The sequence below is a fragment of the Anomalospiza imberbis genome, chromosome 26 (genome assembly GCF_031753505.1).
Source record: "Anomalospiza imberbis isolate Cuckoo-Finch-1a 21T00152 chromosome 26, ASM3175350v1, whole genome shotgun sequence".
Lineage (NCBI taxonomy): Eukaryota > Metazoa > Chordata > Aves > Passeriformes > Viduidae > Anomalospiza > Anomalospiza imberbis.
In genome coordinates this window covers 2,799,739-2,821,602 of record NC_089706.1, presented here as the reverse complement: position 1 = coordinate 2,821,602, position 21,864 = coordinate 2,799,739, and the positions used below count along the sequence as shown (strand labels likewise).

The 21,864-nt window shown below is 44.9% G+C and overlaps 1 protein-coding gene across 3 annotated transcripts in view; it reads right to left on the bottom strand.

Annotated features, from left to right (window-relative positions):
- Positions 1 to 20,229, bottom strand: part of ZC3H11A (zinc finger CCCH-type containing 11A) — a 29,661-nt gene extending 9,432 nt beyond the window's left edge. The window contains exons 1-12 of one of the 3 annotated variants that reach the window (XM_068173139.1): positions 16,577 to 20,229; positions 12,929 to 13,113; positions 9,561 to 9,680; positions 8,541 to 8,664; positions 5,675 to 5,872; positions 5,373 to 5,489; positions 3,891 to 3,968; positions 3,518 to 3,628; positions 3,092 to 3,154; positions 2,832 to 2,933; positions 2,125 to 2,190; positions 469 to 960 (exon numbers count right to left, since the gene is read on the bottom strand). In XM_068173139.1, the coding sequence (XP_068029240.1) occupies positions 469 to 960; positions 2,125 to 2,190; positions 2,832 to 2,933; positions 3,092 to 3,154; positions 3,518 to 3,628; positions 3,891 to 3,968; positions 5,373 to 5,489; positions 5,675 to 5,872; positions 8,541 to 8,664; positions 9,561 to 9,680; positions 12,929 to 12,982 (1,525 nt within the window). In that variant the 5' untranslated portion in view covers positions 12,983 to 13,113; positions 16,577 to 20,229. Of the gene's footprint in view, positions 1 to 468; positions 961 to 2,124; positions 2,191 to 2,831; positions 2,934 to 3,091; positions 3,155 to 3,517; positions 3,629 to 3,887; positions 3,969 to 5,372; positions 5,490 to 5,674; positions 5,873 to 6,574; positions 6,621 to 8,540; positions 8,665 to 9,560; positions 9,681 to 12,928; positions 13,114 to 16,576 lie in introns of those variants that run through there. The other 2 variants (XM_068173138.1, XM_068173140.1) reach the window with 2 other exon arrangements.
- Between the last annotated feature and the right edge of the window lie 1,635 nt (positions 20,230 to 21,864).

Sequence of the window (21,864 nt, the reverse complement as noted above, 5' to 3'; positions counted from 1 at the left end):
AGGGGGATAAGAACTCCCAAGGAGCACAATTCCCATGGAGGAAAAACACAACTCCAAGGGAGGAAGCACAATTCCCAAGGGGCAGAATTCCCAGGGAGAAGCCCAATTCCCAAAGGAAGCCCAATTCCCATGGAGAAACCCAACTCCCAGGGAGGAAGCACAATTCCCAAGGGGGAGCAGAACTCCCAAGGAGCACAATTCCCATGGAGGAAAAACACAACTCCCAGGGAGGAAGCACAATTCTCAAGGGGGAGCAGAACTCCAACGGAGCACAATTCCCAGGGAGAAGCACAATTCCCAGGGAGAAGCACAATTCCCAGGGAAGAAGCCCAATTCCCAGGGAAGAAGCCCAATTCCCAGGGAAGAAGCCCAATTCCCATGGAGAAGCCCCGCTCCCAGGAGAAGCCCCGCTCCCAGGAGAAGCCCCGCTCCCAGGAGAAGCCCCGCTCCCAGGAGATCCGTGCTCACCCACGAGCTTGGTGACCCTGAGCAGTTTCCTGCCCCTCAGGGCAGCCTCGGGCGGGGCAGCAGCAGGGAGGTTCTCCCCGCTCTGCTGCATCCTCAGCGCCTTCTCCCTCTTGATCTCCTCCAAGGTTTTGATCCGAACTTCTCCGGCTCCTTTGGCTCTTCCAGGCTCTGCCAGCTGCACCCTGCCTGCCACAGCTGGAGCAGGAATGTTCTGTTTCCTGGCATCGGCCTCACTTTTGGCCCTGCTGCTGAATTCCTCGGGTTTTTCCTTCTCCTCTCCCAACCTTTTGTGGTTTTTTTCCACCAGGGCCCCCGTCAGGGATTTGGTGCGGGCAGCAGGGGAGGGTCTTGCTCCTAAATTGGGATCTTCAGTTTTCCTTCCTTCTCCTGGGATTTTGGCTGGGGGTTCCCCTCTCCTCTGGTTGGCTCTTTCCAGGCGGATTTCCTCCAGGGTTTTCACCCGGATCTCCTCGATGGGCTTGGCAGCTTTGTCTGAGGGCAGAAAAATCCAACACGAAATGAAAGAGAGATCAAGGAGGGGGAAATGGCTCCAGAATTCCTCCCAGCACTGAGGGAATTTGGGACTGAGGGCTCTCTTGGGTTGGAAGGACTTTAAGGATCATCCAGGTACACTTTCCCCTGTCCCAGGCTGCTCCAGCCTGGCCTGGGACACTCCCAGGGATGGAGCAGCCCCAGCTCCTCCCAGGGAAGGATTTATTCCCAACATCCCATCCAAAGCAGCACAGGGAATCCTGGAATGGGCTGGGTTGGAAGGGATCATCCAATCCCATGGGCAGGGACACCTCCCACTATCCCTGGGTGCATTTGATCCCTTTGATCCTTTTGATCCACTCTCCAGCCCGGCACGGGACACTGCCAGGGATGGGGCAGCCACGGATTCTGTGGGAATTTGCAGGCTGGGAATGAGTTGGAAGTCCTGAAATTGGGATTTGTTATGGAATCCTGGAATGGGTTGGGTTGGAAGATCTCAAGGATCATCCCATTCCCAGCCCTGCCCTGGGCACGGACACCTCCCGTGATCCCAGGGTGCTCCAGAGCCCATCCAGCCCTGGGGACTCCCAGAGATCCCGGGGCAGCCACGGATTCCCTGGGAATTCCAGGGAAGGATTTATTCCCAACATCCCATCCAAAGCAGCCCAGGGAACCCTGGAACGGGTTGGGTTGGAAGGGATCATCCAATCCCACTATCCCAGGGTTCCATTTTACCCATTTTATTCACTTTATCCACTCTCCAGCCCGGCCTTGGGCATTCCCAGGGAGGAGCAGCCCCAGCTCCTCTGGGAATCCCAGCCCAGCCTCCCAGGGAAGGATTTATTCCCAAAATCCCATCTAACCCCATCAATCTGCAGTCACTCCCCTCATCCTGTCCCTCCATTCATTGGGAATATTCCTTCTCCATCTTTCCTGCAGGTTCCCTTCAGGCCACAAGGAGATCACCCCAAAATTCCTCCTCTTCAGGCTGAACAATCCCAATTCCCTGAACAATCAACTTCTCCCCCTCCTTTAAACCACTTGGATTTGGAAAATCAGAGCCATTTATCCTTTAAAATCAACAACTTCAGGCTGCATGGGAGTTCTTAGGAAGCAAAAAAAGGAAAAAAAAAAAAAACGGAGTATTTCAAATCTAATTTTTACCCGTCTCGGTGCTGCTTTGCTCAGAGGGCAGCCCCAGCCTCTCCTTCAGGGACTTCAGGATTTGAACTAGAAAAAAACAAGAGAAAAAGTTTTTTTTAAAAAGTGGCAAAAATCCCAATTTTGGGTGGGAAATGAGACAGGAGAGCACCTCAGTGGGACTCAGAGTGACCTTGAACCCTCAACCAACGTGTAAAAAGAAGGAGAAGAAAGGAGGAACAGCCAATCCAAGGGAAAAGCTGGACAGAAAATCCCAACCAAAAAAGATGGGCAAGAAAATCCAAAGCAGAAAAACTGGACTGAAAATCCAAAACAGAGAAGATGGACAGAAAATCCCAAACAGAAAGGCTGGACAAAAATCCCTAAAAGAAAAACTGGACAGAAAATCCCAAACAGAAAGGCTGGACAGAAAATCCCAAACAGAAAGGCTGGACAGAAAATCCCAAATAGAAAGGCTGGACGGAAAATCCCAAACAGAAAGGCTGGACAGAAAATCCCAAACAGAAAGGCTGGACAGAAAATCCGAAGGGAAAAGCTGCACAGAAAATCCCAACCAGAAAATCCAAAACAGGGAAGCTGGACACAGAATCCCAACAGAAAATCCCAAGGGAAAAGCTGCACAGAAATCCCCACAGAAAATCCCAACCAGAAGATCCCAACAGAACAGCGGGACACAAGTTCCAGGTGGGAAATCCAGGTGGTTTTGGTACCTGTGCCTCTTTTTGGGGCCTTTTCAGTGTTTTCCTGCAGCTCTGCCTTCCTCCCCAGCCTGTCAGCAACGTTCCTCCTCAGGGGAAGGAAAGTTTTCCCACCTTCAAAAAGACACAAAGTGAGAAATTCTTTCAGAATATTTCCTCTGCAGGAGGGTTCAGAACCTGAATCCTCCCAGATGAGTTTGGAATGTTTTTGGTTTTTAGTTGCTATCAGAATTTGCCGGTTTTGATGTAAATATTTCACAGAAAGCTCTCACCTGTGAGGGTTTTCCTTTTTCCCAGTCTGTCAGGAAGATTCAGCTGGATCACAGGGTCCTCCCCTAAAACAAGGAATCAACTTTTCAGTGCACCAAAAGCATTCCCAATCCCCTTATCCCAAAAAAAAAACCAAAAAAAAAAAAACCAAACCATTTTCTGGCTGCCAAAGCACAGGAACTAAAGAAGGACTGGGAGGAGAAATGGTTTGAATGATAAAACTTCCAGAACTTTAATCCCAACTTTTCCAACACAACCACAACCTTTGAAATTCCAATCAGGAATGGCAGCAGTGCATCTCAGGGTTATTAGGATAATTACCCTAATAATCCATCTCAGGATTATTAAAATAATAATCCAAATTATCACTGATTTGATTTAGGGAATGGGAATTTAGTGGAATGGGAATTTTGGGGATTTGGGATTACCTTCCTTGGAGGAGAGGGTCACAGTTCTCAGCACGGTCCGGACGTTTTCCTTCTCTGGCACGGGAATGCTCCGGGCTTGGAGAGGATCCACAGCCACTCCTGAAGGACCTTCTGCATGGAAAAACATGGAAAAATCTGGATATTTACCAATTTTCCTTGGAATTCCAAGCAGGAAAACCAGCTGCCACATGCCAGAGTAGCCCCTCTAAAAAAACGCGGGAGTTTGTACCTGTAGGATCTCCCAATTTGCAAAACAAAATTTAATTCCTTGCAAATTTTCCTTGTAAATTATCCAAGGAAAATCAGGATTAAAGCCAAGGATGAACAGAAGGCAGAAGGATAAGGAGGGATTTTAGGAATATTAACTCACCACCTTGTTTTTTGGCTTTTTCCTTGAGTTTCTTCAGTTTGATCTCTTCCAAGGTTTTTATTCCAAAATTTAAGTTGTCATCTGGAAGCACAGAATAGTTCAGGAAACTGAGGTAAATCCTTCCCAAAATATTGGGGATAAACCCTGCCAACACTCCCCAGGAGGTAAAAAACCCCAGAAAAGGTGGGATTTTGGAAAAGTGGCAGCTTTTTTCACCCTCCAATGGAAAATCCACACTTTTGAGCACAAAGTCATGGAGAGGGATTAAAGATTCCTGAATTCCTCGGATCTGGATTTCCACAATGCCTGAAGGGACATTTTCAGACATTTAAACTCCATCTCAACTCCACTGTAACTCCATTTAAACTCTAAACTCTCTCTCAATTCCACTTAAACCTCTCCCAACTCCACTCTCTAAACTCCATTTAAACTCTCTCCCAACTCCACTCTAAACTCTCTCCCAGCTCCACTTAAACCTCCCTAAACTCCACTCTAACCTCCCTAAACTCCACTCTAACCTCCCTAAACTCCACTCTAAACCTCCCTAAACTCCACTCTAAACCTCCCTAAACTCCACTCTAACCCTCCCTAAGCTCCACTCTAACCCTCCCTAAATTCCACTCTAAACCTCCCTAAACTCCACTCTAAACCTCCCTAAACTCCACTCTAAACCTCCCTAAACTCCACTCTAAACCTCCCTAAACTCCACTCTAAACCTCCCTAAACTCCACTCTAAACCTCCCTAAACTCCACTCTAAACCTCCCTAAAATCCACTCTAAACCTCCCTAAACTCCACTCTAAACCTCCCTAAACTCCACTCTAAACCTCCCTAAACTCCACTCTAAGCCTCCCTAAACTCCACTCTAAGCCTCCCTAAACTCCACTCTAAGCCTCCCTAAACTCCACTCTAAGCCTCCCTAAACTCCACTCTAAACCTCCCTAAACTCCACTCTAAACCTCCCTAAACTCCACTCTAAACTCTCTCTCAATTCCACTGTCTAAATTCCACTTAAACTCTCTCCCAACTCCACTCTAACCTCCCTAAACTCCACTCTAAACTCTCTCTCAACTCCATTTAAACCTCCCTAAACTCCACTCTAAACTCTCTCTCAACTCCATTTAAACCTCCCTAAACTCCACTCTAAACTCTCTCTCAACTCTGCTCTCTAAACTCCATTTAAACCTCCCTAAACTCCACTCTAAACTCTCTCAATTCCACTCTAAACGCTCTCTCAACTCCACTGTCTAAACTCCACTTAAACCTCTCCCAACTCCACTTAAACCTCCTGAAACTCCACTTTAAACTCCACTTTGTCCCCCAAAACCAAGCCAGGAGGCTTTTCCCTGCTTGGGGAACGAGGTTAGGTGGGAATGAACTCCTGGATTCCACCCAGCATCCCTGGGCTCTGTTTGATTTGAGGGATATTTTGCTTTTAGCTGTGGAATTCTCCTGCCAAGCCCTCCTCCTGCAGCCCCTGGAATACCTTGCTTTGCACTGGGGTTGGATTTCCTGGTGGAAATCACCCTCAGCCCATTGTGGGTTTCTGTGGCTGGGGGCTGGACTGGGGTTTTGGTTTCTTCTCCTTCTTCAGAAAGCTGGTCTGGAAAGGAAAATCAAACCCAAAATGAAATCATTTATGGAGTAGGGATTTAGCAAAAACGTTTCATTTTCAGGTGGTTTAATAATTCAACCCTTACAGCTTAAACAAGTGCATAAATCCCAAATTTCGTGATTTCTATTTCCATTTAAAGCACAGAGACTTGAAATAAACTCAGGATTTCTCACCATCATCATCTTCATCATCATCTGCAGCGTTGATGACCACTGGGGGGTGGGTGGGACTGGGCACATTCTCAGAGTTTTCCACTTTCATCACCCCCCTGAGCTGTGGGGAGGGGTTGGACTGAACAGAGAGTTTGTTCTGCTGCAGCTGCACCATCTTCACCTCGTCCTCTGCAGCCTCAGGGGGGCTTGGAAGAGTGGCTGGAAAGGAAAAATATCTTAAGTTTTTACCCTAAAGTTGAAAATTTAAGAATAAAACACTCCTGGATTCAGTTCCGGATTCTACACCCATAAAGGGATTGAAGGGAAAAGGAAAAGGAAACTTGAAAAGCAAAAAATTTTAAATTAGAATTTCACTCCATTCCCCTGACTGCAAAACTCCCTTTCAGAAAGAGTGGCTGGAAATAAAAAATATCCCAGATTTTTACCCCAAAGTTGAAAATTTAAGAATAAAACACTCCTGGATTCAGTTCCGGATTCCACACCCATAAAGGGATTGAAGGGAAAAGGAAAAGGAAACTTGAAAAGCAAAAAATTTTAAATTAGAATTTCACTCCATTCCCCTGATTGCAAAACTCCCTTTCAGAAAGAGTGGCTGGAAATAAAAATATCCCAGATTTTTACCCTAAATGTTGAAAATTTAAGAATAAAACACTCCTGGATTCAGTTCCGGATTCCACACCCATAAAGGGATTGAAGGGAAAAGGAAAAGGAACCTTGAAAAGCAAAAATCACCAAGCACAAAGCAAGGAAAAAAACTTAAAATTAGAATTTTGCTCCTTTCCCATGACTGCAAACTCCCCTTCAGCCATAAAACAATTTCTTGAGCCTGTACATAATTTAATGGAATATTCACCATGATTTCTTGGATATTCTGTTGGAAAAAAGAGGGGGAAAATTCACTTTTGCTGGGGGGAAGGAAGAGCCAATCCATGTAGGAATATTCCCCATGAATTCTTGGATATTCACCATGAATTTTTGCATATTTTGAGGAAAAAAATGAGATGGAATCCAGGTAATTTTAAGGAATATTCAATATGAATTTTTGGATATGTTGAGGAAAAAATGAGATGGAAAACTCACTTTTGCAGGGGGGAAAGGAGGAGCCCATCCAAGTAATTTTAAGGAATATTCAGCATGAATTTTTGGATATTTTGGGGAAAAAAATGAGATGGAAAACTCACTTTTGCAGGGGGGAAGGAGGAGCCCATCCAGGTAATTTTAAGGAATATTCAGTATGGATTTTTGGATATTTTGAGGGAAAAGGAAGTTGCAAACTCTTTTTTGCTTGGGGGAAGGAGGAGCCCATCTAAGTAATTTTAAGGAATATTCAGCATGAATTCTTGGATATTTTGTTAAAAAAAGAGGTGGAAAACTCACTTCTGCTGGGGGGGAAAGGAGGAGCCCATCCAGGTAATTCTAAGGAATATTCAGCATGAATTTTTGGATATTTTGAGGGAAAAGGAAGTTGCAAACTCACTTTTGCTGGGGGAGAAAGGAGAAGCCCATCCAGGTAATTTTAAGGAATATTCAACATGAATTTTTGGATATGTTGAGGAAAAAATGAGATGGAAAACTCACTTTTGCAGGGGGGAAGGAGGAGCCCATCCAAGTAATTTTAGGGAATATTCAGCATGAATTTTTGGATATTTTGTTCAAAAAAAGAGGTGGAAAACTCACTTTTGCAGGGGGGAAGGAGGAGCCCATCCAGGTAATTCTAAGGAATATTCAGCATGAATTCTTGGATATTTTGAGGGAAAAGGAAGCTGCAAACTCACTTTTGCTGGGGGAGAAAGGAGGAGCCCATCCATGTAATTTTAAGGAATATTCAGCATGATTTTTTTGATATTTTGGGGAAAAAATGAGATGGAAAACTCACTTTTGCTCAGGGGAAGGAGGAGCCCATCTAAGTAATTTAATGAATATTCAGCATGAATTCTTGGATATTTTGAGGAAAAAATGTGATGGAAAACTCACTTTTGTTGAGGGAAGGAGGAGCCCATCTAAGTAATTTTAAGAAATATTCAGCATGAATTTTTGGATATTTAGGGGAAAAAAAATGAGATGGAAAACTCACTTTTGCAGGGGGGAAGGAGGAGCCCATCCAGGTAATTTTAAGGAATATTCAGTATGAATTCTTGGATATTTTGAGGGAAAAGGAAGTTGCAAACTCTTTTTTGCTTGGGGGAAGGAGGAGCCCATCTAAGTAATTTTAAGGAATATTCAGCATGAATTCTTGGATATTTTGAGGGAAAAGGAAGTTGCAAACTCTTTTTTGCTTGGGGGAAGGAGGAGCCCATCTAAGTAATTTTAGGGAATATTCAGCATGAATTCTTGGATATTTTGTTCAAAAAAAGAGGTGGAAAACTCACTTTTGCTGGGGGGGAAAGGAGGAGCCCATCCAGGTAATTCTAAGGAATATTCAGCATGAATTTTTGGATATTTTGAGGGAAAAGGAAGTTGCAAACTCACTTTTGCTGGGGGAGAAAGGAGAAGCCCATCCATGTAATTTTAAGGAATATTCAATATGAATTTTTGGCTATTTTGAGGAAAAAATGAGATGGAAAACTCACTTTTGCAGGGGGGAAGGAGGAGCCCATCCAAGTAATTTTAGGGAATATTCAGCATGAATTTTTGGATATTTTGTTCAAAAAAAGAGGTGGAAAACTCACTTTTGCTGCAGGGAAGGAGGAGCCCATCCAGGTAATTCTAAGGAATATTCAGCATGAATTCTTGGATATTTTGTTCAAAAAAAGAGGTGGAAAACTCACTTTTGCAGGGGGGAAGGAGGAGCCCATCCAGGTAATTCTAAGGAATATTCAGCATGAATTTTTGGATATTTTGAGGGAAAAGGAAGCTGCAAACTCACTTTTGCTGGGGGGAAGGAAGAGCCCGTCCACGTAGCGCCCCTTGGTGTGGTGGAAAGCACAGTTGTGCTTCTGGCAGCCCCCAGGCTGGTTCTCCCAGTAACAGGCAATCTCACTCCTCTTTTTCTGGGGAAAAAAACCACAAATCCAAACTCAGGGAGTTCCCCCTTGGAGAAGCTGACTCACTCTGTTACCACGGAAAGGGTTGAGAGGCTGGGAAAATGGAATTTAGCTGGATTTTTTTTCCTGCCATTCAGCTGGAAAAGGCAGGACAGTGCCCCAGAGTTAAATTAATACAAAATCCAAAATAATGGGATTATTCACAGAGAAAAAATTCAATTTTCAGATTTCAGTTGCTGGTGAAATCTGCTTGAATTTATCTTTCAGAGCTTTAACTCCTTCCCACCTTTTTTTTTTTCTCCCTACTCTGTACAACTCCAAGAGCTCAGGATAAAAAAAATGTGGAATAAATTCCAGCTCTTAGGAATTCCAAGAGCTCAGGATACAAAATCTGGGAATAAATTCCAGCTCTTAGGAATTCCAAGAGCTCAGGATACAAAATCTGGGAATAAATTCCAGCTCTTAGGAATTCCAAGAGCTCAGGATACAAAATCTGGGAATAAATTCCAGCTCTGAGGAATTCCAAGAGCTCAGGATACAAAATCTGGGAATAAATTCCAGCTCTGAGGAATTCCAAGAGCTCAGGATGAAAATTTGGGGAGAAATTCCAGCTTAGGATAAAAAAATTTCAGGAAAATTCCAGCCCCCAGGAATTTTTTTCCCACCACATGTAAAGAGTGGGATCCATGTAGGTGCTCTGGCAAAAACTTAGGGAACAACATCATTTATCACACACATTTCCTGCTGAGAAACACCTCAAAAATCAGGTTTTTTTTCCCCCCCTCTACCTCCCTGCTGGTAACCAAAATCCTTATTGGGAAAGGACATTTATCCCCCTACATCCCTGGGAGGCTCTGCCAGGGATTTTTGGGGTGAGGAGAGGGTTTTTGGGGAGCACTCACATCGATTTCCATGTGCCTGAACCTGCAGACATTCCTGAAGCACCTTCCCTCCTGCCACAGGGTGCAGACGGTCTCGCTGCCCAGGGCGGCCTCGCAGTGCCGGAAGGAACAGGAATCCCCCTGAAATGCACAGGGAATCAGCAAAAAAAAACCATAGGAAAACTCCCTGAAATGCACAGGGAATCAGCAAAAAACCATAGGAAAACTCCCTGAAATGCACAGGGAATCAGCAAAAAAAACCACAGGAAAACTCCCTGAAATGCACAGGAAAACTCCCTGAAATGCAAAGGAAATCAGCAAAAAACCACGGGAAAACTCCCTGAAATGCACAGGGAATCAGCAAAAAAACACAGCAAAACCCCCTGAAACCCACGGGAAAACTTCCTGAAATGCACAGGAAAACTCCCTGAAATGCAGAGGAAATCAGCAAAAAAACCACTGGAAAACTCCCTGAAATGCACAGGAAAACTCCCTGAAATGCACAGGAAAATTCCCTGAAATGCAAAGGAAATCAGCAAAAAAAACCACAGGAAAACTCCCTGAAATGCACAGGAAAATTCCCTGAAATGCACAGGGAATCAGCAAAAAAACACTGGAAAACTCCCTGAAACCCACGGGAAAACTTCCTGTAATGCACAGGGAATCAGCACAAAACCATGGGAAAACTCCCTGAAATGCACAGGAGAACTCCCTGAAATGCAGAGGAAAACTCCCTGAAATGCAGAGGAAAACTCCCTGAAATGCAGAGGAAAACTCCCTGAAATGCACAGGGAATCAGCAAAAAAAAAACCACAGGAAAACTCCCTGAAATGCACAGGGAATCAGCAAAAAAACACAGCAAAACCCCCTGAAACCCACAGGAAAACTTTCTGAAATGCACAGGGAATCAGCAAAAAAATGGAGGGAAGGAACAGGAATCTCCCTAAAATCCGAGGGAAACAGCAAAAACAAACAAAAAAAAAAAGGTGGGGGAAAGGGGAAAAAGCACTCAGCTTCAAAGGAGAAATGGGTTTGGGAAGGAGAATCACATGGGTTAAAAAAGATGGGATGGGAAAAGCAAAAAGGTTAAAAAATGGGATGGGAAAAGCACAATGGTTAAAATGGGATGGGTAAAGGACACATCTTAAAAAAATGGGATGGGAAAAATCACAGGTTAAAAAATGGGATGGGAAAAACCACAGGTTAAAAAATGGGATGGGAAAAATCACAAGTTAAAAAATGGGATGGGAAAAATCACAAGTTAAAAAATGGGATGGGAAAAATCACAGGTTAAAAAATGGGATGGGAAAAATCACAGGTTAAAAAATAAATGGTGCTGGAAAGGAAGAGCACACAGCCTAAAAAAAAGGGATGGGATAATCACAAAGGTTAAAAATGGGATGGGAAAAGTACAACTATTTAAAAATTGAATGGGAAAATGACACATCTTAAAAATGGGATGGGGAAAATCACAGGTTAAAAAATGGGATGGGAAAAGCACAAAGGTTAAAAAATGGGATGGGACAATCACAAAGGTTAAAACTTGGATGGGAAAAGTACAAAGGTTAAAAAATGGGTTGGAAAGGAAAAGCACAGGTTAAAAATGGGATGGGACAATCACAAAGGTTAAAAAATGGGATGGGGAAAGCACAAAGGTTAAAAAATGGGATGGGGAAAGCACAAAGGTTAAAAAATGGGATGGGACTATCACAAAGGTTAAAAATGGGATGGGACAATCACAAAGGTTAAAAATTGGATGGGAAAAGTACAAAGGTTAAAAAATGGGTTGGAAAGGAAAAGCACAGGTTAAAAATGGGATGGGACAATCACAGAGGTTAAAAAATGGGATGGGACAATCACAAAGGTTAAGAAATGGGTTGGAAAGGAAAAGCACAGGTTAAAAATGGGATGGGACAATCACAAAGGTTAAAAAATGGGATGGGAAAAGTACAAAGGTTAAAAAATGGGTTGGAAAGGAAAAGCACAGATCTTAAAAAATGGGATGGGACAATCACAAAGGTTAAAAATGGGATGGGAAAAGCACAAAGGTTAAAAAATGGGCTGGAAAGGAAAAGCACAGATCTTAAAAAATGGGATGGGACAATCACAAAGGTTAAAAATGGGATGGGAAAAGAACACATCTTAAAAAATAGGATGGGAAAAATCACAGGTTAGAAATTGGGATGGGAAAAGAAAAAAGGTTAAAAATGGGATGGGAAAAGAAAAAAAGTTTAAAAAATGGGAGGGGAAAAGCACAAAGGTTAAAAATGGGATGGGGAAAGCACAAAGGTTAAAAATGGGATGGGGAAAGCACAAAGGTTAAAAAATGGGATAGGGAAAGCACAAAGGTTAAAAATGGGATGGGAAAAGTACAAAGGTTAAAAAATGGGTTGGAAAGGAAAAGCACAGGTTAAAAATGGGATGGGACAATCACAGAGGTTAAAAAATGGGATGGGACAATCACAAAGATTAAGAAATGGGTTGGAAAGGAAAAGCACAGGTTAAAAATGGGATGGGACAATCACAAAGGTTAAAAAATGGGATGGGGAAAGCACAAAGGTTAAAAAATGGGATGGGGAAAGCACAAAGGTTAAAAAATGGGATGGGGAAAGCACAAAGGTTAAAAAATGGGATGGGACAATCACAAAGGTTAAAAATTGGATGGGAAAAGTACAAAGGTTAAAAAATGGGTTGGAAAGGAAAAGCACAGGTTAAAAATGGGATGGGACAATCACAAAGGTTAAAAAATGGGATGGGGAAAGCACAAAGGTTAAAAAATGGGTTGGAAAGGAAAAGCACAGGTTAAAAATGGGATGGGGAAAGCACAAAGGTTAAAAAATGGGATGGGGAAAGCACAAAGGTTAAAAAATGGGTTGGAAAGGAAAAGCACAGGTTAAAAATGGGATGGGGAAAGCACAAAGGTTAAAAAATGGGATGGGACAATCACAAAGGTTAAAAATGGGTTGGAAAGGAAAAGCACAGGTTAAAAATGGGATGGGACAATCACAAAGGTTAAAAATGGGATGGGGAAAGCGCAAAGGTTAAAAAATGGGATGGGACAATCACAAAGGTTAACAATGGGATGGGAGAAGTACAAATATTTAAAAATGGGATGGGAAAAATCACAGGTTAAAAAATGGGCTGGGACAATCACAAGTGTTAAAAAAAATGGGCTGGGACAACCACACAGCTTTAAAAAAATAGAAAATGCCTGGAAAGGGAAATCACACAGCTTAAAGAAATGCAGATTTCTGAACTGGGAGCTGCTCAAGGAATCAATAATCAGCGAATCATCAACAATGAATGAATGCAGGGGAATTTACCTGCTCCTTCCTTGCTCACCCCCAGCAGGGAGGGAGGAATGCCAGGGGGATGGGAGGCAGGCTCACCTTGTTGCAGGTGGAGTAGAAGTAGAAGTAGCAGTCATCCCCCTGGCTGGACATGCTGCAGGGATCCTCACTCACTGCTCAGGGTTTGCTCCTCCCAGGGCTCTCCTTCCTCCAGCCTGGGCAGGAATTGGCTTCTCAAAGGCTTCTCCTGGCTTAGCTGTGACAGCTTCTTTTTAAAAGTGACCCTGCAGGTCAAAAATGAGGGGTTTAGAGTTGTTTCTTATTGGTTGGATTCATTTCGGAAGGAGGTAGTGAGTTGAAATTAGCTAGGAATAAAAATGAAGCTGAAGCTGTCGAATATTTCATTTTTTTAAAAGAATTTTTTAGTCAGATTTGGTCAAAACTGCAAAGATTTTGTCAGCATAAATTGTAATTTGTGACCTTAATAACAGTCCTGGGTCTTGAGGTAGAGAAATATTAGGGAGTGACCCAAAAAATTAGGGGGTGACCCAAAAAATTAGGGGGTGACCCCAAAAATTAGGGGGTGACCCCAAAAATTAGGGGGTGACCCCAAAAATTAGGGGGTGACCCCAAAAGAAGCACTTCTTCAAAAACAGGGTGCAATTTTTAGCTATCAATGATACAGTAACAGTTTAATAATACATTAAATATACATTTGAATATTATTATAATGCATTATTTCGTATTAGATTGTTAACACCAATCCAGGGGAATATTTTCCCCAAACCCAGGGGGATTTTCTCCCCAAATCCAGGATGTTTTCCCCTCAATCCCAGGGGAATTTTTCCCCCAATCCCAGGGGGATTTTTTTCCCCCAGTCTCAGGGGGATTTTTTTCCTCCAATCCCAGGGGGATTTTACCCCCAATTTTCCCCCAAATCGAGGGCATTTTTCCCCAAATCCAGGGCATTTTCCCCCCAAATTCAGAGGGATTTTTCCCCAAAATCCAGGTGATTTCCCCCCAATTTTTCCCCCAAATCCAGGGCATATTTCCCCCAAATCCAGGGGATTTTTCCCCCCAATCCCAGCGGGAATTTTCCCCCAAATCAGGTGATTTTTTCCCCCTGTCCCAGGAGGTTTTTTCTCCCAGTCCCAGGACATTTTCTCCCCAGTCCCAGGGGGATTTCCCCCCAATTTTTCCCCAACTCCAGGGCATTTTCTCCCCAGTTTTTCCCCAAATCCAGGGCTTTTCCCCCAAATCCAGGGCATTTTCCCCCCAATCCCAGGGAGATTTTCCCCCAATTTTTCCCCAATCCCAGGGGCATTTTCCCCCCAGTTTTTCCCCAAATCCAGGGCATTTTCTCCCCATTTTTTCCCCAAATCCTGGGCATTTCCCCCCCAATCACAGGGCGATTTTCCCCCCAGATTTTCCCCAAATCCAGGGCATTTTCCCCCCAATCACAGGGGGATTTCCCCCAATTTTTCCCCAATCCCAGGGGCATTTTCCCCCCCATTTTTCCCCAATCCCAGGGGGATTTCCCCCAATTTTTCCCCAAATCCAGGGCATTTTCCCCCAGTCACAGGGGGATTTTTCCCCTCAATTTTTCCCCAATCCCAGGGGCATTTTCCCCCCCATTTTTCCCCAAATCCAGGGTATTTTCCCCCAATCCCTGGGGGATTTTCCCCCCAGTTTTTCCCCAATCCCAGGGGGATTTCCCCCCAATTTTCCCCAATCCCAGGGGCATTTCCCCCCCAATTTTTCCCCAAATCCAGGGTATTTTCCCCCAATCACAGGGGGATTTCCCCCAATTTTCCCCCAATCCCGGGGCATTTTCCCCCCCATTTTTCCCCAATCCCAGGGGCATTTTCCCCCCCATTTTTCCCCAAATCCAGGGTATTTTCCCCCAATCCCTGGGGGATTTTCCCCCCAATTTTCCCCAATCCCAGGGGGATTTCCCCCCAATTTTCCCCAATCCCAGGGGCATTTCCCCCCCAATTTTTCCCCAAATCCAGGGCATTTTCCCCCCAATCACAGGGGGATTTCCCCCAAATTTTCCCCAATCCCAGGCATTTTCCCCCTCATTTTTCCCTAATCCCAGGGGGATTTCCCTCCAGTTTTTCCCCAAATCCAGGGCATTTTCCCCCCAGCTTTTCCCCAAATCCAGGGCATTTTTCCCCCAGTCCCAGGGGGATTTTCCCCCCAATTTTTCCCCAAATCCAGGGTATTTTCCCCCAGTCCCAGGGGGATTTCCCCCCCAATTTTTCCCCAAATCCAGGGCATTTTCCCCCAGTCCCAGGGGGATTTTCCCCCCAATTTTTCCCCAAATCCAGGGCATTTTCCCCCCAATCCCAGGGGCATTTTCCCCCCATTTTTTCCCCAAATCCAGGGCATTTTCCCCCCAATCCCAGGGGCATTTCCCCCCATTTTTTCCCCAAATCCAGGGTATTTTCCCCCAATCCCTGGGGGATTTTCCCCCCAATTTTCCCCAATCCCAGGGGGATTTCCCCCCAATTTTCCCCAATCCCAGGGGCATTTCCCCCCCAATTTTTCCCCAAATCCAGGGCATTTTCCCCCCAATCACAGGGGGATTTCCCCCAAATTTTCCCCAATCCCAGGCATTTTCCCCCTCATTTTTCCCTAATCCCAGGGGGATTTCCCTCCAGTTTTTCCCCAAATCCAGGGCATTTTCCCCCCAGCTTTTCCCCAAATCCAGGGCATTTTTCCCCCAGTCCCAGGGGGATTTTCCCCCCAATTTTTCCCCAAATCCAGGGTATTTTCCCCCAGTCCCAGGGGGATTTCCCCCCCAATTTTTCCCCAAATCCAGGGCATTTTCCCCCAGTCCCAGGGGGATTTTCCCCCCAATTTTTCCCCAAATCCAGGGCATTTTCCCCCCAATCCCAGGGGCATTTTCCCCCCATTTTTTCCCCAAATCCAGGGTATTTTCCCCCAGTCCCAGGGGGATTTCCCCCCCAATTTTTCCCCAAATCCAGGGCATTTTCCCCCAGTCCCAGGGGGATTTTCCCCCCAATTTTTCCCCAAATCCAGGGCATTTTCCCCCCAATCCCAGGGGCATTTTCCCCCCATTTTTTCCCCAAATCCAGGGCATTTTCCCCCCAATCCCAGGGGCATTTCCCCCCATTTTTTCCCCAAATCCAGGGTATTTTCCCCCAATCCCTGGGGGATTTTCCCCCCAATTTTCCCCAATCCCAGGGGGATTTCCCCCCAATTTTCCCCAATCCCAGGGGCATTTCCCCCCCAATTTTTCCCCAAATCCAGGGCATTTTCCCCCCAATCACAGGGGGATTTCCCCCAAATTTTCCCCAATCCCAGGCATTTTCCCCCTCATTTTTCCCTAATCCCAGGGGGATTTCCCTCCAGTTTTTCCCCAAATCCAGGGCATTTTCCCCCCAGCTTTTCCCCAAATCCAGGGCATTTTTCCCCCAGTCCCAGGGGGATTTTCCCCCCAATTTTTCCCCAAATCCAGGGTATTTTCCCCCAGTCCCAGGGGGATTTCCCCCCCAATTTTTCCCCAAATCCAGGGCATTTTCCCCCAGTCCCAGGGGGATTTTCCCCCCAATTTTTCCCCAAATCCAGGGCATTTTCCCCCCAATCCCAGGGGCATTTTCCCCCCATTTTTTCCCCAAATCCAGGGCATTTTCCCCCCAATCCCAGGGGCATTTCCCCCCATTTTTTCCCCAAATCCAGGGCATTTTCCCCCAGTCCCAGGGCATTCTGGAGCTCACCCACCTGGCCACGTTGAGCACAGGCTTTGATCTTCCCAGCCATGCAGTTCCCCTCTCCTGTAGGCCGAAGGAGTCCGTGAATGAATAACAAAGGGGCAGAAAGAATTTTTGAATTTTGCCTTTTTTTTTTGTTTGTTTGTTTGTTTTTGGTTTTGTTTTTTTTTTTTTTTTTTCCTCCTGACAATTCCAAGGGAACCTCTCAGCCAACAATTCCAAACTCTGAGGTGCTCTCAGAACAATCTGACAACTAATGGAGGAATTGAGTCCATTGCAAATCTGGCACACTGGAGACAGCCAGGGATATTTTAGCTCTTCCAATAAAAAAAAAAAAAACATAAAAAAAACAACAAAAATATAAAAAAAAGCCCCAGCGCCTTTTATTTTTTTTTAAAGATGAACTCAGGATTCAAAGTGGCTGCAAAAATGAGGCTCCATCTTCCACAGCTGGGGAAATTTCTAATTTTTTTTTTATTTTTTTAAAATTATTTAATTCAGTAAGTTGCAATTTCGGGTCTTCTGAGATTTCTTCACCTATTAAGAAAACACAAAAACCTTCCCCCGTCTTTATCAGCTGTACAGTAAAAAAAAAAAAAAAAAAAAACACCACCCAAATTTGTGTGTATAAACCCAGAAATGTGTTTATACACACCCCACAAGAGGGAGGGACAGCACAACAAGGAGAAAAGCAGCAGAAAAAAAATCCGGATTTTGGGCCCATTTCCCACATCAATCTCTCACTGGGGGAAATTGAGATTATTTGAGGGATTTTGGATGAGGTGAGGGCGGTGAGAGGGGATCTGGGGACAGCACAGGGACAAACACATCCATCCCCATCCCTCACCCAAGGAAAAGCAGGAATTGTTTGGGGATTTTTGGCAGCAATTGGTTGGGTTTTCCATCCAATATCCCAATTTTGCTGCTCCCTAATCCATTCATCCATCGTTAGCTCGCCTTGGATGCAATCCTGCAGCTGACTGGGGATTTTGGTGCCACCAAAAATTGATTTTTTTTTTTTTCCACGCGAATCACGTTTTTCTTTTGGATGTTCTTCTAAAAATCTGATTTCTAGGGCTCTTTTCCACGCAACCTTGTAACCAAACCAGCTAAAATCCAAATAAAAGTCAATTTTACCCCGCAGACATTTCTGTGCAAAGGATTTCCCCCTCTCTGGGGAGGACAAAACTCAGTGAAATTGTTCTTTACAGCTTAAGAAGAAACAGTTTGAACCTTTTACTCACACAAACACTAGTGAATTTTCCCAGGATATTTTGTTTGTTTGTTTGTTTTGGCCAGGGAATTTTCCCAAATCTAAAATAAAGAGAGGAAAAGTTGGGTTCTCATATTAATTATTGGTTGTTGTTATTTTTTTTTTTTTGGACTGCTTGAGAAAAGGAATAAAACAGGATTTAAGTGCAGGGTTCCCTCTTGTTCTTCCATCTCCACTTTTGGACCTTCAAAATCAGATTTTCCAGGGAATCTACTCCTAAAAATTCCTGGAAATTTTCTTCTTGTGGCAGCTGAAGTTTTCCCAGGTGTTTTTCCCCCAACTCTTGGGAGTTAAAATGAAATTTCAAGCCTGAATTCTTCTGTTTGCTGGAGGCAACACTGAAATCCTGGGAATGAGGGGTGACAAAAGCAGGAATTCCAACCCAAACCAGGCTGGAAGGTGGAATTTCCTTTCCTCAGGGATTTTCCACACCTAAAAATGCAACATTTCCTACATCCACCACCCTGGGGGGGGGGAAAGAAAATCCCTTGAGATTTAATTCCTTCAGAAATTCAATCAGCTTTTTGCCTTCCACATTTTTCCATATTTCACTTCAGAGTCTGAATCTCGCTTAAAGAATTGGAATAAAACCTTGAAAATCAACAGCAACAGAAAAAATCAACCAAATCTCCCCCCCCAAAAAAACCCCTCCTATTTCTAAACTTTATCAAGGTGATTTAGTTATAAAAAAGGTTCATTAAAAACCTTTTTTTTTTTGGTCTAATTTTAAACTGGTGACAAGGTGGCAACTAAAAAAAAAAATCTGAATAAAAATGAGTAACTCTGGTGCACTCAGCAGGTGTCGAATGAATTAAAGTTAATGAGAATTTCAAGCAATTCTTTGTCCAGAATTCCATTAAAACTTTTTAGTAAAATATTTTTTAAACCAATTATTTATTAAAAAAAAAAAAAAAAATCAAACAAATCAAAAATGCAGCAGCTGAGGGTCAGCAAATCCAGGCCAAAAACCCAACACAACCTTTTTATTTTTAAAGGGAAAATAAAGAAGTTTTCCTGCACCTCCCTGTGAGGAATTCTTGGATTTAAAACCCCCAAATTTCCCTGGAAAAGCCTCTCCTGCTGCTTCATTTGTGCCATAAATTCCTGATGATTCACCTCCTGTTTATCAGGTGACAAAAGAAGGAAAAGCAGCAGGAATTCCACTTTATAGCCCCCTTTTTTAGCTATTTTTTCTCTCTCCTCCAGCTTTTCCTCCTCAGGAATCAACTCCAAACCATGGGAAGCTGCTACACCCACTCTTGGATAAAACAGAAATTAAAGAAAATTTATTTTCTTTTTTTTTTTTTTTCTTATTTCTGAGCTCAACCCCAAGGCCTGGCAGCGATTTCCTGTGACAATTCCTCCCCCTCGGAGGAATCTTTTCTTAAATCCCAAAAAGATTCGACTTTCCCAGAAAAAAAAATTGGATTTTCCCTGGATTTCACCTTGGGAAAGTGTCCTTGGAGCTGGCAAGTGACACCACCAAGAAGTTTTACCTGGAAAACTTCTGCTCTGCTTCAGCTGTGCCCAAATCCAACCCCAAAATCCTTTATTCCCCAGGAAACTCCCTTTTATTTATTTCTATTTTTTACAGCCAAATCAAACCGGGTTTTATTTAGGAAGTGCGACCCTGAGTGCAATTCTGGCAATACACTGGAGGCTCTGCAACAACAACAACAACAACAAAAAAAATAAATCTCTTTTTGGCGTTTCCGTAACAAAAATCGACGTCAGAAAGCAGAAATCTCTCAGCTCCAACCTTTAAAAAACAAGAAAAAACCCCAAAATTTCAGCGAATGGCGTTGTTTTTAACAAGCTCCGGGAGGAATTGAGCCCGGCTGCATCCAGAGTTACTCAGCTCCTGAAGTTCCTTTAGGGAATGAGGAGGAATTAGGTGACTACGTTAGAAATGCCCCTCAGACGCGTTGCTACAACAGGGAGGAAGGAGGTTGGACCTGGAAATGAGGAGATTTATAAAATATCCGTGCCGGGATCGCGGATTTGGAGAGGGGACGAGCGCTGAGGAAAGGCCTCGGGCCTACCCCGGGCACGCAGCTCGCCCTCCCCAAAGCCCCGGGGGTACAAAACCCACCTCACCCCGGCTTTATTCCCACCGAACCCCACTAATTCCACCTCACCCCACCTCGCCCCTCAGCGTCCCCCTCCCGCTGTGGGGACAGCGCGGGGGACGCGCGGCCTTGCGGAGGAGCCGCGGCCGGGCCAGCACCACCCCCGTCCTCCGTCCCCCCCATCTCCCAACCAGCCGCCGCGGGGCTCCGAAGCGCTCTATTTACGGTCGGTCAGGGAGTTTTACCGAGCCCCCGGGGACCGCCGTGCCGCTGTCGCCGCGATCCGCCGGGGCCGCCGCCGCTGCCGTGTCCCCGGTGCCCGGCTCAAAGATGGCGCCCGGCGCGCGCGCAGCCTCAGCGCGACCGCTGCCAAGATGGCGGCCGGAAGTGGCTTCACCCGCCCGGCGGGAAGGGAGAGGGCGAGAGCGGGCGGCTGAGGCGGAGCGGGGCTGGATTTTGCTGGTTTTTTTGCTTCCCCGCGCTTCAAAAATCCTTCAAAAACAGGACAGAGCTTTTCTTTATGAAGCGAACAGGATTGTGCATCTCCACCCTGCCGCGATCCGCCGGGGCCACCGTGTCTCCGGTGCCCGGCTCAAAGATGGTGCCCTCTGCCAAGATGGCGGCCGGAAGTGGCTTCACCCGCCCGATGGGAAGGGAGAGGGCGGGCGGGCGTCCTGAGGCGGATCGGGGGTGGATTTTATTGTGGTTTTTTGCTTCCCCGCGCTTCAAAAATCCTTCAGAAAGACTCAGAAAGGGGACGAAACTTCTCCCTGTGAAGAGAACAAGATTGGTTTTCTCCACCCTGCCGGGGCCGCCACCGCCGTGTCCCGGTGCCCGGCTCAAAGATGGCGCCCCCTGCCAAGATGGCGGCCGGAAGTGGCTTCACGCGCCCGACGGGAAGGGAGAGGGCGGCAGGCGCCTGAGGCGGAGCGGGGTTGGATTGGGTTGTGTTTATTTTTGCTTCCCCGCCCTTCAAAAATCCTTCAAAAAGCCTTAAAAAGAAGACAGAGATTTTCCCTGTGAAGCGAACGGGGCCGTGTTTCTCCACCCTGCCCTGTTCCCACGGAATGGAGGTTGGAAAATCCCTCCGGGATCACCCCGCTGTTCCGAGCCCTCAGTGCCACCTCCAGTCCTTCCTTGTCACCTCCAGGGATGAGGGTGTTATAAACGCCAAGCACTTGGTTTTTAAAAGTTTAATAAGAATGAAATAGTTATAAAAATAGTAATACAATTAGAGTAATGAAAATGTAGAGTTAGGACAATTACAAGACAATAAAAAGCAAAGAATTACGGATGGATGCTCTCGGGCACTTAAGCCCGATAAGCATGCCTTGTGAACAAAGGAATAATCTTAATGAAAATTTAGAGGTAGGACAATTACAAGACAATAAAAAGCAAAGAATTACAGACGTCCGGATGCTCTCGGGCACTTAAGCCCGATAAGCATGCCTTGTGAACAAAGGAATAATCTTTAAAAGCAGTAGCCTGTTGCATATTCATACATCTCATACATGATGCATAAATCCCTTGCAAATTAAGAACTTTTCTGGTTTTTGTCAACGTCTTCCCCTTAATCCTGGTGGTTCCATAAAGACGGAGAGAAGGTGGAAGAATGTTTGTCTTTTCCGATAAGGAGGCAGTAATTCTTTATGGGCCCCCATCATTGTCATCTCTGTGTGAAGAGTTTCTTCATTATCTCATCTCTTGCTTGAGCTAGTAAAAAAAACCCCACATACATAGGTTCTATTTTAACTACAAAACTACATATACCATACTATTAAAATGTTAATACAGCACTTCTAATCGATATAACATAATACATATAGTATTCAATTTAATATTTGCGAAAAGCCAATCATAAAATACGCATTTTTCACAAGGGGGACTCCAGACCTCCCTGGGCAGCCACCTCCAAATCCTGGCCGCCCTTCCCATGAGGAAATTCCTGCCGATTTC